The sequence below is a fragment of the Ictidomys tridecemlineatus genome, chromosome 6 (genome assembly GCF_052094955.1).
Source record: "Ictidomys tridecemlineatus isolate mIctTri1 chromosome 6, mIctTri1.hap1, whole genome shotgun sequence".
Lineage (NCBI taxonomy): Eukaryota > Metazoa > Chordata > Mammalia > Rodentia > Sciuridae > Ictidomys > Ictidomys tridecemlineatus.
The window spans coordinates 99,376,861-99,402,893 of record NC_135482.1 but is presented as its reverse complement, the minus strand read 5'-3'; the positions used below and the strand labels follow the sequence as shown (position 1 = coordinate 99,402,893).

Sequence of the window (26,033 nt, the reverse complement as noted above, 5' to 3'; positions counted from 1 at the left end):
TATTCTCTATAATACTGTGGTGTAAAAACATTCCATTCCTGCACACATTTCTAAGAAAAATAAATGCAGCGTTACACAAAAAGGCATGTAAAAGAAGAAGCTTTATTCACAATAGATAAGATATAGAAATAATTCAAAGCTTACCCAACAGCAAATCAGATAATCAGATCATGTTATGATGAAACATAATTCCATAAAAAAATTGAATCTACCAATGAAAAAATACAAAAACTTCAGAGAATCACAAACATATTGAGATAAAGAAAGTAAAAAAAGGCAAACTTTGTTTTCTGTTTTATATGGAATTTGAAAAGCAGAAATCAGAACATTGCATTCATAAGGTTAGGACTGGGAATATTGGGTAATGATAGAGATCTTTACTGTAGACAATCATGGTGGTTACAGGTTTGCATGCACTTGACAAAATCATGGAACTATACTCAGAAACTGTGTGCCTTTTACTTATGTGAACTATCGCTCAATAAAATCTAGTCACTAAAAGTAATGTATTTTCTTAAATCCATCAGGACTCAGTCTGACAAATAATTAGAAATTTATTAGTCTTCACAATAAAATTTCACAGTAGGCTATGCTGTAAAAATAGTCGATTCAGTGATCCACAAAGAACTTAAATAACCAGGTCTTTCCCATGGCTCTACTCTGCCATCCATGGTGTTTCTATCATTTGAAGACTACTTCCCCTCATGGTTACAGAATGACTGTCAGTTGTGAACAGGACCTTTCATGTTCATTAGGAGAGGGAGATTCACTCCTTGATTCTCTGAGAAGAGGAAGAAGCAATTTCTTAGCAATTCATGATATTCCTAAACCAATCACTAGTATGATTGTGTGGTTGACTTGGATTAATCCATATTCACTCACACATCCCAAGTCAAAGGAGCTTCAAGAAGGAAAGTGTGACTTTAAACAATATTGAAATATTGTTTTTGAGGAAGAAGGGATGAATAGACATCAAACATGAACCACAGTCCTCAAAGCTGATTCCTCATTTTAAAAATTCCATTTAAAACATTTTTAACTTCTCCAAAGCCCTTCATTCAAAATATTATGACACAATATTTCATCAAACCTTTACACTGAACAACTGCTTTAACACAGCTGAACTGTGCCTCATTATTTCTTCTGTCCTTGAATCATTGAGCTCATCCCCAGTAACTGTGCACTACTGATAATTTCCATGTAGGCAAATAAGGAATTACTAATCTGTTTTACTCAACTTTTTTGCTACTGTGACCAAAATACCTGACAAAAAAAACAATTTTAGAGGAGGAAAAGTTCATCTTGGGCTCATGCTTTCAAAGGTCTCAGTCCACAGATGGCCAGCTCCCATTGCTCTGGGTCTGAAGTGAAAGAGACCATCAGAGCAGAAAGGTGCAGAGAAGGAAAGTGACTCAGGACATTCCCACCAGGAAGCAGACAGAAAACAACAGAACTCCTCCCACCATAAGAAAATACCCACCTCAAAGGCACACCCTCAGTGACTCACCTCTTTCAGCCACACCCTACATGCCTACAGTTACCATTTATTTAGTCCCTATCAGGGGATTAGTGCACTGACTGGGTGAAGGCTCTCACAGCCCAATCATTTCAACTCTAAGCTTTCTTTCATTGTCACACACGTGAGCTTTTGGAGACACCTCATACCTAAACTGTAACATAATCCATGTTTCAGAATTAGAATAATCTGAATAAAATTTACATCCAAAGGGATCTAGAGGATTGTCAGTTGTCAGCAGATGTCCACCTTCAGAGAAATCAGTCACCTTCAACATTATCATTTCTACAAAACACTAGTCTCGTGAAAGAATTCTTCCCAGTACTCAACAGTGTACCCAAAACCTTAGTGGCTTAAAACCGTAACTACTGTATTACTTCTTACAATCCTTTTCAATGATTAGCACTCAGTAGGATGGTTTCTGATTCTATATTGCTCTTTAAACACAAACCTCACATAAAACCTGTTCACACACATTGATGTAAAGATGCTCTAGAGAAAAATAAGTAAAAGACACTGAAACACACTCAGACAACACAAGGTAGAGTGAAGAGAAGAGTTCCAGCACTGGCTAGACACAGGATAAAATATTTCACTCCTGTTCAATTACTCTCTTTGCTGAGGCAGTCAAAGGCATATTGAGTAAAATGTGTCTTTGAAAATTCTGTACCATCATTATGGTACAGAAATAATATGGAGTAAACTCTTTGTACATAAAGTAAAAGACCCCACAATTATTGTATTTAGGTGTTTTGTAGAAAGTAAACTGATAAATTCCATTTGCAACACTAACATTTCCTCAAAAGTGGAATAGTTGACCACATACCTAAATGTCTATGGAATGTCTTTCATAAAGAACTTATGAGCTAGTTCTAGAATAATGAATGCAAATCCAAACACATGTCCATGAAAAGTGTTGATTCATAAGTAGGTCATCATTTCACAAACTGATCGTTGATGACCTTTACAAGATACATCATTCCAGCCCCATTGTAATGATGGATGACGAGCATTTACTATTACACAACGCTCTTCACTACTACTTGGCTCACCTGGATGCCAGAATCTGAAACAGAGAAAAAAGATGAAATGATTCTTCCAAGACTGCTTTTAAGGGGGTTATAGTCAGTTATGGGGTCAGAGGCTGGGGTGGAACTTTGTGGAAGTCAGGGTCAGATATGCCCAGACCAACCCTTCCCAATTCTCATGCAGTTTCTCCACCACCAACACCTCTGGTATTTATCTTCAAAATTGGGCCCTCATCACTCATATTTTCTCATATCTTATTGCACTAAGCATTTGAGCAAAAGTTACCCACAGGCTCTCCTCTAAACATAGGCCATATTGCCAGGGGACTGTCAATCTGTGGGCCTTTCTTATATCATGAAAAAAAGTCACCATGGTCCCATGTATCAATGTAGGCTTTTTTCCCTTTTTAATGGGATGATTTTGAAGTCTGAAGAACTAGTTAAATCTGTAGATCTTCTAGTTATTCCAGTTTTCTAGGTCAAATAATTTAATTTCTTAAATTTTTAGTTTGCCCATCTAAAACCTGGACCAGAGTAACAGCACTATATATTCCACAAAGAAGATATAAGGGTCAAAGGTGGAAGTATACTAATGTATTTAAATGCCTTTAAAGATTACATAAATATGAAATATTGTAATACTATCCAAATGTATGATATTTGCTTTATGATAAATATTAAATCATAATAATATGCAATAATCTTTAAAAACATGATTTTTAAACATAGAGAATAAATAGAGTTTTTAAAAGCAAAGTAGAATCCACTTGGTTCTAAAGACTATTGTTGGGTGACCTTAGCTGAACTATCTATACTCTCCAAACTCAATTTCCCAGTTCAATAATAGGAAAAATAATATGTGCCTCCTAGGGTTCTGTGATAATTTCATGAGGTAATAAAACTGATTAACTATGTGTGCAACAGGACAAGAGTGAGCTGTTTTAGTTTCAGAACTGATGCTGGAACATTCTAAACCTCCTGCATGACCCAGGAGCCAGGATTCCTTTATCTAATTCTGTACTCACATGGCACTTTGGTTGTATGGGGTCTGATCAACCCATTGCCAGTGTCCTTGACCCTCTGGATCTGATAGCCCCACAAAATAAGCAGCGTATTTATCCATATTCTGAGTGAGGAAATCCTAAAGGAAAAGAAAAGGAAAAGAAGTCATAGGCTTTAGATACTCAGCTTGAACTGAGGTGTTTTTTTTTAATTTGCCAAATCATGCTAGGTACTGGTATTAATAAAACAGAATGAAGGAAGGAGGAGGCGAGAACAACCCCCGGACCAACCAAAGCCGCGCGCCGCTGCATCCCCGCGTCCAGCGCCTGCGTCCCGCCGCTGTCGCCACCATGCCCAAGAGAAAGGCTGAAGGGGATGCTAAAGGAGATAAAGCCAAGGTGAAAGACGAACCACAGAGAAGATCTGCAAGGTTGTCTGCCAAACCTGCTCCTCCAAAGCCAGAGCCCAAGCCTAAAAAGGCCCCTGCAAAGAAGGGAGAGAAGGTACCCTAAGGGAAAAAGTGAAAAGCTGACACTGGCAAGGATGGGAATAACCCTGCAGAAAATGGAGATGCCAAAACAGACCAGGCACAGAAAGCTGAAGGTGCTGGAGATGCCAAGTGAAGTGTGTGCGTTTTTGATAACTGTGTACTTCTGGTGACTGTACAGTTTGAAATACTATTTTTTATCAAGTTTTATAAAAATGCAGAATTTTGTTTTACTTTTTTTTTTTAAGCTATGTTGTTAGCACACAGAACACTTCATTGTTGTTTTGGGGGGGAAGGAGCATATGTCACTAGTAGAATGTCTCCAAAGCTGGATTGCTGTGGGGGAAGACACCTTTCCCTTCTAGTTTTGAGAGACTTCCTCTTTGTTCCTAAGAGGAAGGGATTCCCTGATGTTGGCACACATAGCCACCTTGGCACAAATGCCTTGTGGTATGGAAAAACTCAAACTCATCTGTATGTCCTCCTGTCCCTCTCTGCCATTGGCATAGACTTAACTCCCCTAAACCTGTTGGGACCTGATTCCCAACAGTTGGTTTTACCAGTGTGTGGGGCAATCTGGACTTTCCAGTGATGTCATTGAGAATAGTGTCCCTCAGAAGAGCAGCAGTTCCTTTTCTAGATTGTGGATCTTCAGATTAATAATTTTTGCCATTTTCCTTTCATTTCCTGAAAGTCAGGGTCGGCTTGTGAAAAGTTGTTAAACAACATGCTAAATGTGAAATGCCAACCCTCACTCTAAACTTTCCCTATTCAGAGCATCAAATGAAGACTTCATTGGGTTTTATAGTGGCTTTCTGATTTTGGTAGTCCATTCAAGAAGGGAGTTTGAAAGTTGTTGTATACTGTTAACGATTGTCTGCCCATGTCCTGCCTGAAATACCATGATTGTTTATGAAAAGTATCTTTAATAAAGCTGGATACAGTTTGGCTTGGAAAAAATAATAATAATAAAAAATAAATAAATAAAACAGAATGAAGTCCACTCCCATGTGTAAATATAATTTGCCAATAAAAAATACTTTTAAAATAATTTTGGTGATTTATTTATTCTTATTTCAATTGTAAAATCTATCAGATAACATGATAGTTTGATACATATACACAGTGCATAATGATCAAATTGGCATAGTTAACATTTCCATCTTTACATTTTTTAAAGATTTTACTAACAACTAATAATTATATATATTTAAAGCTACAGTGTGATTTTTCAGCTGAACTCCTTTTTTTAAAAATATTTATTTTTTAGTTACAGGGGGACACAATGTCTTTCTTTTATACTTATGTGGTACTGAGGATGGAACCCAGTATCTCACGCATGCTAGGTGAGTGCTGTACCTCTGAGCCACAATCCCAGTCCCTCAGCTGAACTCTTTATGGTCACACAGAAATGAAAACAAAAGGAGATGGTTCAGGAATAATCAGATGGGGACCTCAGAACTGCAGATCTTTGAGCACAACAGGATCAAAGACTTCATCTGTAAGCCTTAATTTTATTAAATATGGAAGCAATTCCTATCTACAATCACAATGACTTCCATCTCAAATTCACTTTCCCTCTTTTCTTCTTTTTAATTAATTTTTATGCTTTATATATAATAATGGAATACATTATAATTCTTATTACACATACAGAGCACAATTTTTCATATCTCTGGCTGATTACAATGTATATTCACACCAATTCATGTCTCCATACCTGTACTTTGGATAATAATGATCACCACATTCCACCATCATTAATGACCCCATGCCTCCTCCCTTCCCCTCCCACCCCTCTGCCCTATCTAGAGTTCATATATTCCTCCCAGGCTCTCCCTCCCTAACCCACTATGAATCAGCTTCCTTATATCAAAGAAAACATTCAGCATTTGTTTTTTTGGGATTGGCTAACTTCACTTAGCATTATCTTCTCTAACTCCATCCATTTACCTGCAAATGTCATGATTTTATTCTCTTTTATTGCTGAGTAATATTCCATTGTGGAGCCTAGCCTCCATCATAGGACCACCCCTTCTGACCAACAGACTACCATGGGAGGTAAAGCCCAATGTCCCAGATCCACCCACACTTTCCCTCTTTTTTTTCACTGAAAGAACATTCTTCAAAGTTGTGCATAAGAAAATTCTTACAAATTTAATCAAATTCCTTTCATAACATCATGACCTTTTTTTTTTTTTTTTTGGTACCCAAAATTGAAACCAGGAGTGCTTAATCATTGAGCCACATCCCTACCCTTTCTTATACTTCAATTAGGATCAGGGACTTGCTAAATTGCCTTGCTACATTGTGGAGGATTGCTTTGAACTTGAGATCCTCCTGCCTAAGCCTCTCAAGCCCCTGGGATTACAAGCATGCATCACAACACCCAGCACTTCACAAATTCTTAAATTTCATTCCTGATTGCTGATTGTGAGTCTCTTGATTTAACTTTGCCCATTCAAGTTAACTCTCCTTTCTGTTAAGCAGTTGATAATTTAGAAAACAGTTATATATTGAAATAGCAACTGCTGTTGTAGGCAGAAACATTTTCATCCTTTCACTAAACCCCCAGGTCTTAAGTGTTGAATGCCACAATTTCCTTGGGAGTAGGTTAGTTACACTGAAGAAGGTACAAGGTGTGGCATGTGAAGGCTAAGGGAGCCTCTCCTATCTGTCTTATGAAAAGTCTTCTGCCACAGCATCAATATCCCTTCTTAGCAAAGACATGTACAAAAGTGAGACAGGCTCATGACTCCATTGTCTCTTAGAAAGTACCTGCTCTTCCTTGCTGTTGATCACCACCAGGTGAGCCTCCATTCTAGAGCAGTTCTCCTGACTGTCATTCCAAGATTTTGCATCAGTAGAAAAAAAGTAGCAACTGGAACTAAATGACTTCCATTTCTCTGGGCAACAGGTCCAGACTTTTCCTTTATTGGCAAGAAGGACAAATAGGTGCGTTATATGAAAATGTATTTTTTAAATGTGTGTTATTAAATTTACAAACCTAGGGAAACAGCATGAAAGCTGCAGCTCCTATATTCACCCAGATATAACAAGGAGACCCCTTTCCTCAGGTGCCAAGGAGCCAAGTTGCCTCCACCAGGCAATAATGTGTCAGGGACCCTTTCTCATGCTGGCGTGGTATCAGAGAAAAATAACAGCTAAAATATAATGTTTAAATAAAACCCAGACTCCAAAACCTCAAAATAAAAATATATAAGTTTCAACAGAAAAAATTAACCATACCAAGGATCAGGTAGTTCTCAAATTTAGTAAAAAATGATAATCACTAGACACAAAAAAACAGATAACCAAAGTGTTAGAATTATCTGACAATTATTTTAAAGCAACCATGATAAAAACTCTTCAACAAGAAGATACAATCTTGAAACAAAGGAAAAGCCCTAAGCAACTCAGTGAGTCCCTGTCTCAAAATTAAAATTAAAAAGGACTGGAATGTGGCTCAGTGGTTTAGCACCCCTGGGATAAACCCAGTAAACCACCCCCCACAAAAAAAATAAATAAAGGAAAAAATAGAGTCAACAAAAACAGAAGATGTAAAAAATGGATATTTTATTATTGAAAAATATAATAGCCTTTTAAAAGCTTAGCAGACTTCCTTTGGCCTCAATCTGACACTCCTTCCTGAATCCTTAGCCTGCAAGTTACCCAGATCAAATGTTGGACTTATCAAGCCCCCAAGATTGCATGAGCCAAGTTCCTAAAATAAATATCCATAAGAAATAAATAAATTATGCAATTTGTATTTGGGGTAAAAATGGGAGTTCATAACCCACTTGAATCAAATGCATGAAATATGATATGTCATGAGCTTTGTAATGTTTTGGACAACCAATAAAAAAAAAAGATGAAGCACAAAAAAAAAGAAATAAATAAAAAAGAAAAAATCCATATTCATATTGCTTCTGTTCTTCTGGAGAGCATTAATGTAACATTCTACCCTAATGAACAGAAATCATGACTCCTCCACCCTAAATAAAGTATTATCTACACATAGTAACCTCCTGGTGAACTCTATAGTCTGGAAATAAGAGAGGGAATACATTTACAATGGAGAAACCTGACAAACACTACCTGGGGTAATCAACTTTGGCATCAACAGTCAAAAATTACTTTGATGATATAAACAATTAAAATGATTCGATGAAAATAGCATTTTACATCTGTGAGCCTCCTCCCAAATACAAATAATCCCCATATAATCATTAGGAAAACTTCAACTTTTAATGAGGGACAACCTATAATATATAGAACAGTGTTTCCCAAAATTGTTAAGAGTCATCAAAAACAAGGAAGGTCTGAAAAACTATCACAGCAAAGAGGAACCTAAAGAGAGATGACAACTAAATGTAATGTGGAGAACTGTGTGGGAGTCCAGTGCAGAAAAAGTATAATACTTGAAAATTTAGAAAATCAAGAACTTTTGGGTAGAGAGGTGGCTCAGTGATAAAGACTTGCCTAGATGTGTGAAATCCTAAGATTAATTCCTAGTACCAAAGGGAAAAAAATCATGAATTTAGTGATAAAAACATCAATATTGGTTCATTTGTCATAACAAATGTCCTTATTTAGGTTAATAATAATGGGCACTGTGTGTGAAAGGGGGGATTACAATAGAATCTTTTAATACCATCTGCTCAATTTTTTGTAAATATAAAGATGTTTTAAAACAGCCTATTTTAATATAAAATAATCACATAATCACATTCACAATAATATATTCATCATCATTTTTATCAAATTGTTATAACTAACATAGAGAAAAAGAGTAGCCTTGCACAGAAACCTCAGAAAGAAGCACTGGCTGAAGAAATGCAATAGCAATATATCCTTTTATACAATCAAGCGTTGCCTAGAAAACTTTAAATGTATAAAAATTTCAGGTGTTATGATGTGTACACTTGTAACTTAGAATGATCATGAGACTCCTCTTCTTGGTGTGCTCTACCTAGAAATCATAAATACTGATTTGGGATCCTTAATACTACAGTCAGCAACTGAACTCTAGGCACATTAAATTTACCTTCCATGGTTGAATTGTTTCTTACACACTTTAAGTTTGTGTGAATTGAGGTCTTCGTAGAAATTTTATAGTTCTTTTCTTCAAGTAGCTGAGAATATTTGTTAAAGAAAACTGAAAAATAGAATAAAAACCAATCATTTTCCTGGTAGCATTAGGTCATTGCTCTTTTATTAAAGATTTTTTTAGTTGCAGATGGACACAATACCTCTATTTACCTTATTTATTTTTATGTGGTGCTGAGGATCAAACTCAGTGCTTCAAACATGCAAGGCAAGTGCTCTACCACTGAGCCACAGCCCCAACCCAGGTCACTGCTCTTTACTGTTGCTTTCTTGCATTCAACACAGAAACAAAATCTAAAAATGTCTTATTACCTAATTGTACACAACCTGACAGGAAAACTTTCCCCATGACCCCACAGTCAACAGGCCTAATCCTACTGGTTTTGAAATGTTAGGTAGGAATAGCTAAAAGATGAGGAGTTAGAAGAGGACATAACAGTTCTATCATAATGGGATCTAAAGGAACTTATCCACAGTCTCCTTCAATACTTAACATAAGATGCAAATGAAGGCCAAATCTGTAGGAAAGGAGTGGAGATCAAATAAATGCATTTGAGAATTTACACACAATAGCCTTAAAGATAAGAACCATATGACCATCTCAATAGACACAGAAAAAGCATTTGACAAAATACAGCACCCCTTCCTGTTCAAAACACTAGAAAAACTAGGGATAACAGGAACATTTCTCAACATTGTAAAGGCTATCTATGCTAAGCCCCAGGCCAATATCATTCTAAATGGAAAAAAAATGAAAACACCCCCTCTAAAAACTGGAACAAGACAAAGATTCCCTCTTTTACCACTTCTATTTAACATAGTTCTTGAAACACAGGCCAGAGCAATTAGACAGATGAAAAAAATAAAGGGATACACATAGGAAAAGAAGAACTCAAATTAGCACTATTTACCAATGATATGATTCTATACCTAGAAGACCCAAAAAATTCCACCAGAAAACTTCTAGAACTAGTAAATAAATTAAGTAAGTTAGTAGGATACAAAATCAACACCCATAAATCAAAGGCATTTCTGTATATCAGTGACAAATCCTCCGAAAGGGAAATGAGGAAAACTTCCCCATTTACAATAGCCTCAAAAAAAAATAAATACTTGGAAATCAATCTAACAAAAGAAGTGAAAGACCTCTACAATGAAAACTACAGAATGCTAAATATCAAAATTAAAGAAGAGCTTAGAAGATAAAATCTCCCTTGTTCTTGGATAGGCAGAATTAGTATTGTCAAAATGACCATACTACCAAAAGCACTATACAGATTTAATGCAATTCCAATCAAAATACCAATGGCATTCCTCACAGAAATAAAAAAAAGGCAGTCATGAAATTTATCTGGAAAAATAAGAGTACCAGGATAGCTAGAGCAATCCTTAGCAAGAAGAATGAAGCAGGTAGCATCACTATGCCAGATCTTAAACTATACTACAGAGCAATAGTAACAAAAACAGCATGGTACTGGCACCAAAACAGACTGGTAGACCAATGTTACAGAACAGAGGACACAGAGACTAACCCACATAATTACAGTTATCTTATATTAAACAAAGGCACCAAAAACATACATTGAAGAAAAGATAGCCTCTTCAACAAATGGTGCTGGGAAAACTGGAAATCCATATGCAACAAAACGAAATTAAACCCCTATCTCTCACCATGCACAAAACTCAACTCAAAGTGGATCAAGGACCTAGGAATTAAGCCAGAGACCCTGTGTCTAGTGGAAGAAATAGTAGGCCCAAATCTACATCATATCAGATTAGGCCTTTACTTCCTTAACAAGACTCCTATAGTGCAAGAATTAAAATCAAGAATTAGTAAATGGAATAGATTCAAATTAAAAAGCTTCTTCTCAGCAAAAGAAACAATCAGTCAGGTGAATAGAGAGCCTACAGCTTGAGAGCAAATTTTTACCATTTGAACATCAGATAGAGAACTAATCTCTAGGGTATATAGAGAACTCAAAAGGTTAAACATCAAAAAAAAAAAAAAACAAATAACCCAATCAATAAATGAGCCAAGGAATTGAACAGACATTTCTCAGAAAAGGATATATAATCAATCAACAAATATATGAAAAAAATGTTCATCATCTCTAGCAATTAGAGAAATGCAAATCAAAACTACCCTAAGATTTCATCTCACTCCAGTCAGAATGGCAGCTATTAAGAATGCAAACAACAATAAGTGTTGGCGAGGAAGTGGAGAAAAAGACACACTCATACACTGCTGGTGGAACTGCAAAATGGTGCAGCCAATATGGAAAGCAGTATGGAGATTCCTTGGAAAACTGGGAATGGAACCACCTTTTAACCCAACTATCCCACTCCTAGGCCTATACACACAAGACTTAAAAACAGGGACACAGCCACATCAATGTTTATAGCAGCACAATTCACAATGACTAAACTGTGGAATCAACCTAGATGCCCATCAGTAGTTGAATGGATAAAGAAAATGTGGTATATATACACAATGGAATATTATTCAGCAATGAAAGAAAATAAAATCATGGAATTTGCAGGTAAATGGATGGAGTTGGAGAATATAATGCTAAGTGAAATAAGCCAATTCCAAAAAACCAAATGCCAAATGTTTTCCTGATATAAGGAGGCTGATACATAGAGAGTTGGGAGGAGGCACATGGGAAGATTAGACAAACTCTGGATAGGGCAAAGGTGAAGGTAGAGGAGGGAGGGGGCAAAGGGGTAAAAAGAAAAGATGGTGGAATGAGATACACATCACTACCCTAAGTATGTGTATGAAGAAGACACAAATGGTGTGAATATACTTTGTACATAAGCAGAGACATGAAAAATTGTGCTCTCTCTATATATAATATGAATTGTAATGCATTCTGCTGTCGTATATAACAAATTAGAATAAAAAAATTTAAAAACAACATATCACACAGAACAATGGAAAAAAATAGAGTCAAGAAATTTTAAAAATTAAAAAATTTTTTTCATAGCCTGGGACTTTAGGAGAAGGAGGAATTTGCTAATTCTAAGCAGTTCTGGCTTACCTTAAAGAATAGAAAAATGTTTTTTAGAAACCTCAAGATTAATCAAGAGGATGTTGTTCTCTTCCTCTTCTGTCCTTTAACTCTCTCCATCACCACTGATTCTAACTCCTAAGTGCACATGTCTCTCTCAAATTAAAACTCACCTCATTATCTAGAAGTTGAATTTTTTCTTTCCCCCTAACCCTGATTTTTCCTTGACCCACCTCATTCTGGCTTTGGCTTTTACCATTTCACTACACCCATCCTTGAAATGGATCATCAGTAACATCCTAGGACCACTTATTAGTCATCTTCCCAATGGACTCACAATTCTTCACCACAGTTCTCTCTCTCCTTAACTTTTTGGGACAGAATTCTTTCCTGTTTCTGCCTCATATTTCTTACTGCTGATTCTTCTACTCTTTTATAAGCTCCTCTTTTTTCATCTACCTATTAAAATATAGTGTACTCCAGAGTTTCATCCCTGTCCCTACTTCTCATACTAAGTTTTCTTTCAGAGTGATATCATACTTTTCCCTGGTGTTACCAGCTGCCTGAATGTGAATGACTTCCAAAACTCAAAACTCACTCCTGGCAGTATGGAGATTCCTGGGAAAGCTGGGAATAAAACCATCATTTGACCCAGCTATTGCCCTTCTCGGACTATTACCTGAAGACCTTAAAAGAGCATACTACAGGGATACTGCCACATCAATGTTCATAGCAGCACAATTCACAATAGCTAGACTGTGGAATCAACCCAGATGCCCTTCAATAGATGAATGGATTTAAAAAAATGTGGCATTTATACACAATGGAGTATTACGCAGCACTAAAAAATGACAAAATCATGGAATTTGCAGGGAAATGGATGGCACTAGAGAAGATTATGCTAAGTGAAGCTAGCCAATCCCTAAAAAACAAATGCCAAATGTCTTCTTTGATATAAGGAGAGCAACTAAGAACAGAGTAGGGAGGAAGAGCATGAGAAGAAGATTAACATTAAACAGAGATATGAGGTGGGAGGGAAAGGGAGAGAAAAGGGAAACTGCATGGAAATGGAAGGAGACCCTCATTATTATACAAAATTACATACAAGAGGAAGTGAGGGGAAAGAGAAAAAAACAAGGGGGAGAAATGAATTACAGTAGATGGGGTAGAGAGAGAAGATGGGAGAGGAGGGGAGGGGGGATAGTAGAGGATAGGAAAGGTAGCAGAATACAACAGTTACTAATATGGCATTATATAAAAATGTGGATGTGTAACCGATGTGATTCTGCAATCTGTATTTGGGGTAAAAATGGGAGTTCATAACCCACTTGAATCTAATGTATGAAATATGATATGTCAAGAGCTTTGTAATGTTTTGAACAACCAATAAAAAAAACTCACTCCTGAAATGCAGATGTTCCTCCTACTAAATAATTACATTTGAGGGTTCAGCTCAATGTGTTCAAAACTTAAATCATCATCTTCCAACCAAACCTGCTACTCATCCTATGTTGTCTACCTTTTTTGAATGACTTTATTATTGGTGAGTTTAATAGGTCAGAATATTAGAGTCACACTTAACTTCTCTGGGTCCCTTAATCACCAGATCTAAATATGCATCAAGTCTTCCTTGATTCGATCTTCTCTATCATTCAAAACTACCTCCTCTTTTCCTTCACTAACAGTTTCCTTGTATCAGGCTCTCAATGTGCCTCAACAAGATTATCCATTGGCCTTCTAACTTCTTTTTCTAACACCAACTTTGTGCTCATAAACCCATTGTCACAGCTTTGTAAAAACAAACTTTCCATAATTTTTCCATATCAACTCCTTGCTCAGAATTTTTTAATGGCTTTCCATGACTGTGACACACTGAATAAATGGCCCCAAAGTTCCATACTCCCTATATTTATACCCATTTGCCCTGTGAATTTACAGCTTCTCCAATCAAGACATGGAGTCTGTTTCTCCACTACTTGAATATGTGCTGCCTTTAAGACTCCATTTAGCCAATAGAATGTGCAAAAAAAACTGTGCTAGTTCCAAATTGAGACTTCAACATGCTTGGCTTCCTTTCACCCTCAGTCTTGGAAGTTAGTAAGTGGTCATGTGAACAAACCCAGGCTAGCCTGATAAATGACGACAGAAATGTGGTGAAATTGCCCCTTTCATTCCACTTGACATCCTCTTCCTCCCTCTATGACTAGTACCTGACATAGTATGCATGAATGAGTTCAGCTAGGACAGAGGAAACTCCCAACTGAAACCAATATAAACTGCCAAGCCCCAGAAGTGGGAGCTAAATATATAGCTCTTTTAATCCACTAAATTTTAGATTAATTTACTTTGTAAAATAATATTTAGGGGAAAAAATCCAAATTTTTTATAATGGTACACAATACTTCATAATCTGTGTCCTGTTCATGTCTGCCCCTAACAACTTCATTTCAAAGTTCTTCAAGCAGCATTATATGTTCCAGTCATGTATGCTTATATTTCTCCAAATATATAATATGTCTATACCATTCTTGATATATACAGTTCTAGGTGGCACCTCTTGCAGGAAGCTTAACTCAGCCTCCTGAGCTCACTTCTTACCTACAGAACACTTCCCATGCAATGTTGCAAACACTGGTTCTTCTTTTTTTGGAGATCTCAGTATGTTGCCCAAGCTGTCCTCAGCACCTTGAGTAGTTGGAATTACTATAAGTATGTGCCCCTGCACCCAGCAAGCACTGGTTCATTTGACTATTCAGTTTCTTGAGGACAGAATTTGTGACTCTTTCTAGACTCTCTAACATTGTGCCTAGCAAATAGTACAAGGCCATTACCACTTATTGAATAACAAAATTAATGAATAAAATATCTATCCAAAAGTATGCTGTTTATGACTTAAAATTTTGATAAATTCTGAAAGCCAAGTTATGCAAAAATCTATTTGCTAATTTGGCTTTTACATCTCACACAATCTTAGGCAGAACAGAAATAATTAGAAGATAATGTATTGGAGAACTCTTCTGGAATATTTATTCCCATCTCCTTCTTGTCCATTACATACCCCAAAATATAAGTGTCTGTGAAGTCAAATAGGACTAGCTTTATAAGTGCTACTAAGGAAACATACATTACCCACATATATTCTTCAAATTATCTAATGAGAATGGATTCCATTATTTTTATAGGAGAGTAACTAAATCCTAAAAAGGAGCAAAATTTCCATTAGATACAACTGAATTTAATCTCCCCAGAGAAATTTTCTTGTTCAGCTATCTGGATAAATACATTGTTAAATGTCAGTTTCTAAGAAAATCTTCGTTTTATGCAAGGCAGATATTGACTATTGATTGAATTGCTATACTTACTAATAAAAGCAACAAAGAATAAGATTGCCAACAGCAGGAAAAGTATCAGCAATGATCCAAGCAGCAGCTTAGGAAAAGCGGGATTACTTTTGAGAGGAGTGGTGTTCTCTTTGGGAGCTGAAGAAGAAACCAAATACTTTTCATTAATAATAAATTATGTCCTTATTTCCTCTTCCTCATCTTCTTCTCCTTTTCTATGTGTGACACACAATTACTAATAGTATAAGATTGTAAATAATTTAAAAATAGGATTAAGAATGAAACAATGATGATCACTGTAGAAATTTTATAACATACATAAAAGTACTAATTCCTACCATTGAGAATAACTGTTCTTAATATTTTAATATATATTATTTCAGCCAGTTTTTTAAAATATTTTTAGTTGTAGTTGGACACAATACATTTATTTTATTTTATGTGGTGCTGAGGATTGAACCCAGGGCCCCACATGTACTAGGCAAGTGCTCTACCACTGAGCCACAACCCCCAGCCCCTCAATCAGTTTTTAAAATGTATATTCATATGTGCATTTTTGTCCAATGACATATCATCAATCTTCATTTGTTAACTACCATTTTCTTTAACACTGCATCATGAATATTTTTTCAAATCTCCCTATTTCTTCATTTATTGTGGTTGCGCAGTATTTCATTGTATATTTAAATAATCTTCCAGATTGTTCCCAACTTTACTTTAAAAATATGTGCTGTAGCAGATAATCTTTAAAAACTATCCACATTTTTAGGAGAAGATCAGTCTTTCTTGTTGCCATCTCATAGTTAGAAACCATTTTCAGGTCTAGGAATGAAGCACAGTAGGAGAGCACTTGCCCACCATTTATGAGAGCCTCATAAATGGAAAAATATATATATATATATACATACATACACATAATATATACATACAAATATACTTCTACACACATGGCTGTATATGTGTATGTGGAAGAACATACAATAAAATACAAATACTTGTCCTAAATGGTTCCAGTAAGGAAAATATCATAAATCTTTTCTTTGCCACTTTACAACTCCTCAACCCTTTAATGCTTATCTACAGGCAACAAAATATAAGGAACTCTAGGGTTTCCCAGACACAACCACTCACAGAACAGCAACTAACATCACCAATGCCTTGCTTATAAATCTTCCCTTCCTCCTTCACCACATCACTAACTCTGATCACCAGAAAATGATTTTTTACCTGCAGGAGAATCTGAATTGGTACCTGAAGACTTCAGTTCATTTTTGAACCTCACTTCAGCATAAGTGATTTCCGAAGCCATACTGCGAAGAGCCCTTCTGCTTTCTTCAGAAAATCTGTGTCATCCCTTCCTTAAAACATCTTATACATGAGATCCAAACATGGTGGTCGACTGCTCTTTCTCTCAACTGGATGAGACCAGAAGCAATAAATAAGCACATACCCCTGAGACTGTCTCATGAGAATTCAAACCACAGCATGAAACCACTCATTCCGCAGAGAGAGGTGCAATCGCCAGGACCAGCACCATGAGAGTTAGTCTTTAAACATACTAAATACGGCTAAGCAGATGTATCAAAAGCAGGAACTCAAAAGGCAAGGGCAAGAAATAGGAAGGAAAGGAAAAGGGGAAATGAGCAATTTAGAGAAGTCTTTCCTAAGAACTGTGCTCTTATCAGCAAAAAAATAATATTCGTGTTCCACATTCATCCAACCAACTCACTAAGCAAACATATTGCATTCACCTCCTCATTTCTGCCTGATCAGGTGGCTTCTTGATACCACATTCTAAGATGATCACTGACACAAATATCAGATGACAGCCTCCCCAAATTCAAGAGTCAGCTTCCTGTAGTACGATGGGGAAGACAAAGTTTAAATCCTGTTCCTTCTGAAGAGGCTCCTCTCTGCTTTCCCTTGATGTTAATAATTATCTCCATCATGAATCTCTGTTCATTTTGCTACTGGTCACCGCCAGAACTCCTGAAAGCATCTGTCTTTATTAGGTGGTAGAAAAGGAGGCATATTTCATTCCACACTTCTCTTTCCCTTTATTCTCCACATACACCAACAAACAGCTCTAGGAGGTACATAGGAATATTTTGAACAGTTGGGATAATGGCATGGAATTATATGTGAAGGATAAACTTCCACCTAGTGCTAAATTTTTTTTTCCAAAAGCCAAGAGGAAAACATATCAAAAACTAAAAGTTTCATGTGGGAACTTTCCACAAAACTTATCTCAATTCATGCCCACATTCTTTGCTCTCAGCTTTTCCCAGATGATTCCCTTTCTTTTAGTCTCTCCTACCTACATTCTCCTCCTCAGCATAATACAGATCTTTATATTTATTTCTGTATCTAAATATATTGAAAACCATGAGTTCCCACTAATAACTCCAATTCCAATCCAATGTCCCAAATTTCAGTTTAGTAAGAAACCTATGTCCCTTAACTTTGACTTATTCATTTATTTGACTGATCTTCTGAATATTACTAATCTCCCACTATTGGTACCAGCCCTCTCCTACTAAAACATCCTTCTCTTCCTGGTTGAGCTCTGATTCCCCAGTCCTAAACCCTGTCCCCAGCACTGATGCTCTCCTCACTCTTCTTGGATATTCCTGAACAGGGCCAGCTAACACCCTCCCCAGTGCACAGACTCCTCACCTTGTTGAGGTTCTAAAACCCTGAGCTGAGCCATCGCTCCACAGGAAAACCTCCTTTACTCTGCTTGTGCTCTGATTCTTGATGCTAATCTCCTAGCCATAACTTAGCCTCCCTGAGGCTCAAACAGACCACACGAGGTTAACTCCATGGGTAGAAGCCCTCCTTACCCTGTAAGGCTCTGTCTCCCACTCTGATGTATCCTACCATACAGACAACCTCCTTATCCTGCTCAGTTGCTGAAACTCACATCAAGTCTACCTACTTCATAGAGAGTTCTCTCATCCTACTTGGGATTTGACATTCCATGACAGGTCCTCCATCACCAGCAAGGATGCCTTTCTTTCACCATATATAAAAAGTAACTCAGCCAGGCATGGTGGTACAGGCCTGTAATCCCAGTCACTCAGGAGGCTGAGGCAGAAGGATTGCAAGTTAGAGGCCAACCTCAGTAATTTAGCAAAGCTCTAAGCAACTTAGTGAGATCCTGTCTCAAAATTAAAAAAAAAATAAAAGGCTGGGGATTTGGTTCAATTCCCATTACCAATAAATTAACACAAAATGGATCAAAGACTTAAATATAAGACCAGAAAACTATGAAACTCAAAGAAGAAACAACATTTCAGGGCATCAATATGGGCAATGATATTTTTTCTTTTTCTTTTTTGGCCACTCCAGGTATTAAACCCAGCAGTGCTCTGCCACGGAGCCGTATCCTCAGTCCTTTTTATTTTTATTTTGACAAAAGGTATCCCAAAGTTGCCCAGGCTGGCCTCAAACGTGCAATCCTCTTGTCTCAGCCTCCTGAGTAGCTGGGATTACAGGTGTGTACCATCATGCCTGGAGAAAAAGAGAGAGAGAGAGAGAGAGAGAGAGAGAGAGAGAGAGAGAGAGAAAGGAAGAAATAAAGGGAGGGAGGGAGAGAAAAGAAAAAAGGAAAGAAGGAAGAAGAAGAGGAGAAATATATACACACACACACACACACACACACACACACACACATAAAAATATAAGGAACTCAAGAAACTCAACAACAAAAACATAAATCATCCAAAAATAATTAGTAAATGATCTCAATAGACATTTCTTTAAAAATGCACAAATGGTTGACAGGTATATGAAAATAGGCTTAACATCACTAACCATCAGGGAAATGAAAATAAACACCACTATGATATATAATTTCTCCAAAATTAGATGAGCTATTATCAAAAAAAACAAAAGAAGAAGAAGGATGTAGAGGAGGAAAAGGAAAAAAGGATGAGGAGGGGAGGAGGAGGGGAGGAGGAGAGGAGGAGGCATGTGGGAAGAATAGGAAGAAGAAATGCTGTGAGGATGCAGAGAAAAGGGAAGTCTTATACACTGCTGGTAAGAATAAGAATTAGTGCAACCATTATGTTAACAATATGAAATCTACTCAATAAATTAAAAATGGATCCACCATATTATACAACTACCCTACTTCTGGGTATATATATATACACACATACATTCAATGAAAATGAAATCAGCATACCAAAGAGTTACCTCCAGTGATATTTACTGCTGCACTATTCACAATGGCCATGATATGGAACCAACTGAGGTGTTCAACAATGGATGAATGGATTTTTTTAAATGTGCTTATATACACAAGGAAATATTATTCAGCCATATAAAAGAATGAAAATCAATAATTTTCAGCAACATGGATGGGAATGGAGGACATTGCATTGAGTAACATAAGTCATACACAGAAAGACATAGACTGCAACCTCTTGCTTATATGTAGTAGCTAAAAAGTTGGTCTCCTAGAAATGGAGGTATAATAGTAGTTTCCAGAGTCTCGGAAATATGTGAAAGTGAGAGGGATGGAGAGATGATGGTTAAGGAGTTCAAGATACATGGATAGAAGGAATAACTTCTCAGGTTCTATAGCACAGTGGGATGACTAGGGTTGTTCACAATTCATGAAGTGTTTCCAAATAGCTAGTAAAAGGAATTTTGAATAGTCCCAGAACAATGAAATGATAAATGTTTCAGGAGATAGATATGCCAATTACAATGATCCAATTATTGCATGTTGTACATGTGTATTGAAGCATCATATTCTTCCACATAAAAGTGTTGTCAATTAAATATACATTTTTAAGAGAGAGAGAGAGAGAGTTTTTTTAATATTTATTTTTTAGTTGTCAGTGGACACAACATCTTTATTTTATTTTTATGTCGTGCTGAGGATGGAACCCAGCACCCTGCGCATGCCAGATGAGCACGCTACCGATTGAACCATATCCCCAGCCCTAAATATACATTTTTTAAAACAGTAAGTAAAACTTGACAAAATCCTGGTTGTACAGAACAGTTATGATGAAAATGTTGAGGACAACTGAGGCAATTTTTAGTACAGACAAGGTAGCACAAAATATTAGAAAATGATTATTGAGCTTAAGAATGGTAATGGTATTAGGATTTTTGTGGTGGAATGACAGTTTTAAAATATGAGTACTGAAGTATTTAGAGGTAAAATGTTATATATAAAACTTATTCTCAAATCATCCAGCAGGTACTATATAGAGAGTTATATATTCAAATGTTCACAATTGTTAAACATAAATGATGGTTATATGAAAATTAATTATACCATTCATTCAACTTCTGTTTGAAAATATTCATGATAAAAAATTGAGGGGAGGGCTGGGGCTGTAGCTCAGTAGCAGAGCACTTGCTATACACATCTGAATCACTGGGTTTGACCCTTAGCACCACATAAAAATAAACAAATAAAATAAAGGCATTCTATCCATCTACAACTACAAAAAAATTTTTTTAAAGAGTCAAAACTTAAAAAAAAAAAAGTGAGGAGAAAATCCCAGGCCACTGTCTACAGGTTTGAGTACAAACTTGTATGACCTATGATGGGAAGAATTCTCCTAGCCAATAATTTAATTTAAAAATTTATCTAAATCAGATAATAACACCCCGCAAAAAAAAAAAGCCACAGCACAGAAATACTCATGCAACACAAATAGAATAAGATTTCCCAGGAGGACACTAAAAATTTTGAAAACACATGCCAATTCAACCAATCCTAAATGGATAAACCACATGGGCAAATGAGAGAAAATAGAAGAATATGAAAATTACTGTAAAGCAAGTGATGTTTTAAATGATTAAAGACCAAAAACTGTAAACCAGAAAAAAATCAAAAAAAGGTACACTTGAAAAAGAATTAACCAACTTTTATAAATAGCCAGTGAAACTAGAACTCACCAACTAGAAGAGTTGGAAAAGGGAGAAAAGGGAAGGAAAAGAACAAAGAACAGAATTTACAGAAAGAGATTTCATAATAAATTATGAGATGACATTGTCAAATATAAAAATAGAACAGCAGAATAAAATAGAGTTCAGAAATATATCAATATATTCATGGGAATTTTATATCAATATACTCAAAAGAATTGCTTAAGACACTTGGAAAAATGAGAAATTATACCCCATTTGATTCAAATGTATGATATTTCAAGATCATTGTATTGTCATGAGCAACTAATAAAATAAAAAAAAGAATTGCTTAAGAAATAGTGTTAGTTGCAGGTTTCCCAGAGAGCAGGTAGGGTGAGTCTGCCTGTCTGTGGGTTTTAGCACTTTCAGAGGCTGTGACCAGCCAGGACCCAGGGCCCCTCCCCAGCTTCCTGCAGGAATAGTAACATTGGACAAGCAAGAACTGGCTTTGAGTCACTTACTTACAGTCTGTTTTTCCTGCAGAAAGGGAGAGGGGAAGGGAAGGAAAGAAAAAGAAATAGTGTGAAGGTCTCTAATACCAGTGACTCGGGAGGCTGAGTCAGGAGAATCTCAAGTTCAAGACCAGTCTGCTGGGCAATTTAGATCCTCCCTCAGAACAAAATTTATAAAAGGGGTGGATAATGTGGCTCAGTAACAGACTGTCACTGGATTTAATCCCCAGGACCAAAGAAAGAAAGACGGAAAGAAGGTGAGAAATTATTTAGAAGAAACAAATATATTTAAATCTTGACCTCACATAATATACAAAAATAAATTCTGGATGAATTGAAACCTCATTATATTTATGAAATTACAGAAGTATTCAATAAAATATATGTATAATCATGGAATTGGAAGACAATTCTAAGTTTAACAAATTCCCAGACTTCCAATAGAAAAACTGACAAATTTGACTACATGAAAATTAAGTTTCTTATTGACAGATAAGAACACAAAGCCAAGAGACAAGTGATGCTTTAGGACAACGTGTTTAACTGGAAAAGGATTAATATCTAAAGTACACCAAAAGATGCTACAAATGCAACAGAAAAGTGAACCCAAGGGAGGGGGCGGGGGTTAGCAAGGATGGTGGAATGTGATGGACATCATTATCCAAAGTACATGTAGGAAGACAAGAATTGGTATATACAACCATAGATATGAAAAATTGTGCTGTATATGTGTAATAAGAATTGTAATGCATTCTGCTGTCATTTGTTTTTTAAAAAAATCAATTAAAATTTTTTTAAAAAAGAAAAGTGAAACCAAAAAATACACAGGCTATTCACAGGAAAACCAGATTGTAAAAAAAATATGAAAAGATCACAACTTCAATATAATAAAAGTAAAGCATAAGTAATATTTTTCACCCAACGTATTGACTATATAATTTTAAAGTAATGTGTTGGCAAAGTAAATACAGAAACAAACATTCTGAGGACTAACATTGGTATATAAATTAGGCAGAAGATAATGTAGCAAAAAACTATCAAAAATTAAAATGTGTCACTTTTTACCTAGCAATTCATTTAAGTATAACAATACATAAAAGATGTTTAATTGTTTACTAAGTATTTTAAAATTAGGAATTCTGTCAGGGGATACAACTCAAGAATAGAGACCTCACCTAGCATACATGAGGCTGAGGGTCAATGCCCAGCGCACAAAACAAAATTAGAAAAATGATATTATCAATGAAGGCAGTGCTTAAATAAATTGCCATATATTCACACATTAGACAACTATTTAGATGATAAAAAGAATAAATTATACATAAGAAAGAGAAGTATATACAAATATATGGACAAAGTATTTCAAAACCTTATAGATATTTAAGAGTAAAAATTTACATATGGTATACATTTTACTTTATCAAAGAACATACACATAAGCAGAAACACACATTTGCACAAAAATATGAATTAAAAGGTGTCTAAAAAGATACATATGAAATTATTGACAGTGATTGACTTTGCAGAAGGAAACCAGGAACAGAAAAAGGCACACCAAGAGGGTTTCACACTTTGCATTACACATTTCTTTATCACTTGAATCTTTTAGAATGTATTATTTCTGTAATTTAAAAATAAAAAATTAGAGCTTTCTTCCATAGCTAAATAAAAATTCTAAATTCTGATTTACTATGCTCATTACAAATCCCAATGTCCCCCATAATATGCTTCTACAAAATTCTAACAAGCAACTAAGTTGAATTTCCTAAATATTCTGAAAGTAAAAACTTTTGAAATCTAGATTAACTGTTATATTAAATGAAACATCACAATATGAGTCAATATGAGTTTCAGCTGTACTCACTTTTCTGTTCACCACTAGTTGCTGTGTTTCCATTTTCCCTCATTGGTTTTTATTTACTAAGGCTTTATCATGCACCAAACACTATCAGGGGATAGGGACAGAAACACAAAAGATTTTTACTGTGAAAGTGTAAGGTTTAGTAACAGGCATGTAAAGAGGTAAGTTCAACATATTGGGAAAGGCACAATACTAGACTATATTCTACGTATGTGGCACACACAGGAGGAAGAACTGGTCTTTGCTGGAAATTATTATACGGTTTCTACAGTGGATAAATAGAAACCTAAATAGAAGCACAACAATGAGATTTCCAGCAACTATGACAAAGCATTTAAGGTACATTTAAGACGTGCAGTCATTTGGGACAGAAAGGACAGAGCATGCATAAAATAGAACAGCATATCATTGAATCAGAATGGCTGGGATATTAAGATAAATATACAACTTCCCCTTTTAGCATTTATTAAAATAAAATTCTTAATTATTTTGTATACTTACAGCATTTATTAAAATATAATTCTTTTTATATAATGATTGGATTTATTATTACATAATCTTACATGCACATAATATAACAATAAAATTTGGCCAATATCACCCCCAACATTTTCCCCCACCCTTTGATCCCTTTCCTCTACGGATTGCTCTTTGATTTTCATGAGGTCGGACCCTATCTTTTTTTTCCTTTTTCCTCTCTGTCTTCCACATATAAGAGAAAACAGACTCTTGACCTTCTGAGTTTGATTTGTTTCACTCAACATATGGTCTTTAGATCCATTCATTTTCTTCCAAATGAAATAATTTCATTTTTCTTTATGCTGAATAAAACTCCATTGTATCATTGTGTGTGTGTGTGTGTGTGTGTGTGTGTGTGCTTTCCTTTATTCATAATGAGGTGTAGAAGTAGGCCACAATCAATTCATTAATCATTATCTTTGATACTAGTGTCACCACAGATACAACTAGGTAAAATTTTATTTAACCTCTCTATGTCTGTGTTCCTCATCTGTAAGATATTTAAAAAAAAAACATATTATCTACTTTGGGGAGGAGGTTGTGCGAAGATAAATGAGACAATCTATACATAACAATTAATTAGTATCTAGCAAATGACTTCTGCTCAAAAAAATACAGGGTGAAAAGGCAGTTGAATTGGGTTTTTTTTTTTTTTTGTATTTTGAGATTTTTGTTTTTGTACTGGAGATTGAACCCAGAGGTTCTTTACCCCTGAGCACATCCCAGCCCTTATTTTTTGAGACAGGGTCTTGCTAAGCTGATTAGCACCTTTTTGCTGAAGGTGGCTTCGAATTTGCAATCCTCCTGCCTCAGCCTCTCAAGTCACTGAAATTATAAGCATGCACCACTGTGCCCAGCTGAGTTTCTTAATTCCACAAAAAGTAATATAATATAAAGCTATAAATAGAGGCTGTGCAGAATTACAAGAGAGAATGAAGTCTTCAGCACACTCTTATACATTCAGTCCCATCCAGGGAGCTAGCTCTCCAAAGCATGTCTCCCATCATCCCTTACTCCATTCCTCCCTACCAGCTGGTTTCTCCTACTTCATTCCTCACTCTGGGACACCTACCTCAGTTCTACTACCACATCACTTTGCCCTAACACCATCCCATTAAACACCCTGACAGCAGGAATGAGAGAGTCCACCCAAGCAGCATTAGAAGTAGCAAAGGAGGGAGTAGTAGCAGATATTTACAAGGAACTTACCATGTACCAGGTCCTATTCCAAGCACTTTCATTTTTCAGTTAATGAGGGAACCCATCGTGAAGCTGATTGCCTCAAGAAAAAAAAACATCATAAATACTTTAATTATTTAACTTATTTTATTATCACAATAACTCTATGAAGTGGGTACTGTTTTGCATATGAGGAAACTGGGGTGAACAAGGGTAAATAATTAGTCTGAAGTCTAAAAGCCAGTACATGACAGAGCAAATTTAGACCAGAGACAATGTCTCCTCCTAAATCTGTGTCCCTGATTACTACTCTTTACCATGTAATCTATTATTTATTATAATAATCTATTATGGGGTGGAGCTGGAACAGAGAGCATGTTATTAATAAATGTAGTTGCCATTCAAATATTTAAGTATTAGTCTGAAGAAAGTATCATTTTGTATTTCACTTTCTGCCTCCCCAAACAGCTGCTTTCCTACATTTTTAACAAATTTTAGAATACATACTGGCTCAGAATCCATAGATAAAATTCACCACCACAGTCTTCATTTTTCTCTCTTTTTCAACATTTACCTTCCTCAGAAGTATGA

General features: G+C 35.9%; 2 protein-coding genes across 3 annotated transcripts; one reads left to right on the top strand and one right to left on the bottom strand.

Moving 5' to 3' along the window:
* Positions 1-11: 11 nt before the first annotated feature.
* On the bottom strand, positions 12-25,571 carry LOC101965910 (C-type lectin domain family 4 member A). Of its 2 annotated transcripts, XM_078015288.1 has the most exons (7): positions 25,473-25,571; positions 16,722-16,909; positions 15,516-15,632; positions 9,081-9,191; positions 6,812-6,963; positions 3,570-3,685; positions 14-2,582 (listed from the first exon to the last, which is right to left on the bottom strand). In XM_078015288.1, the coding sequence occupies exons 2-7, from the start codon at positions 16,801-16,803 to the stop codon at positions 2,438-2,440; spliced, it is 723 nt and encodes a 240-aa protein (XP_077871414.1). In that variant the 5' UTR covers positions 16,804-16,909; positions 25,473-25,571; the 3' UTR covers positions 14-2,437. The 2 variants fall into 2 exon arrangements, with proteins under 2 accessions (XP_077871415.1, XP_077871414.1); XM_078015289.1 differs by lacking the exon at positions 25,473-25,571 and having other exon boundaries at positions 12-2,582; positions 16,746-17,113.
* Positions 3,863-4,981, top strand: LOC101965662 (non-histone chromosomal protein HMG-17). The gene is given in 1 exon segment (XM_040270713.2): positions 3,863-4,981. A coding segment is annotated over 1 exon segment (273 nt). The 5' UTR covers positions 3,863-3,896; the 3' UTR covers positions 4,170-4,981.
* Positions 25,572-26,033: the final 462 nt, after the last annotated feature.

Excerpts from the sequence above, each read along its gene's own strand:
- LOC101965910 (XM_078015288.1), bottom strand. The coding sequence starts at position 16,803 with ATGGCTTCGGAAATCACTTATGCTGAAGTGAGGTTCAAAAATGAACTG. Across the intron at positions 9,192-15,515 it reads ATTCTTTGTTGCTTTTATTA|TTTTCTTTAACAAATATTCT; the intron begins GTAAGTATAGCA and ends TCTATTTTTCAG. Across the intron at positions 3,686-6,811 it reads TCAACAGCAAGGAAGAGCAG|GATTTCCTCACTCAGAATAT; the intron begins GTACTTTCTAAG and ends CTTTTCCTTTAG.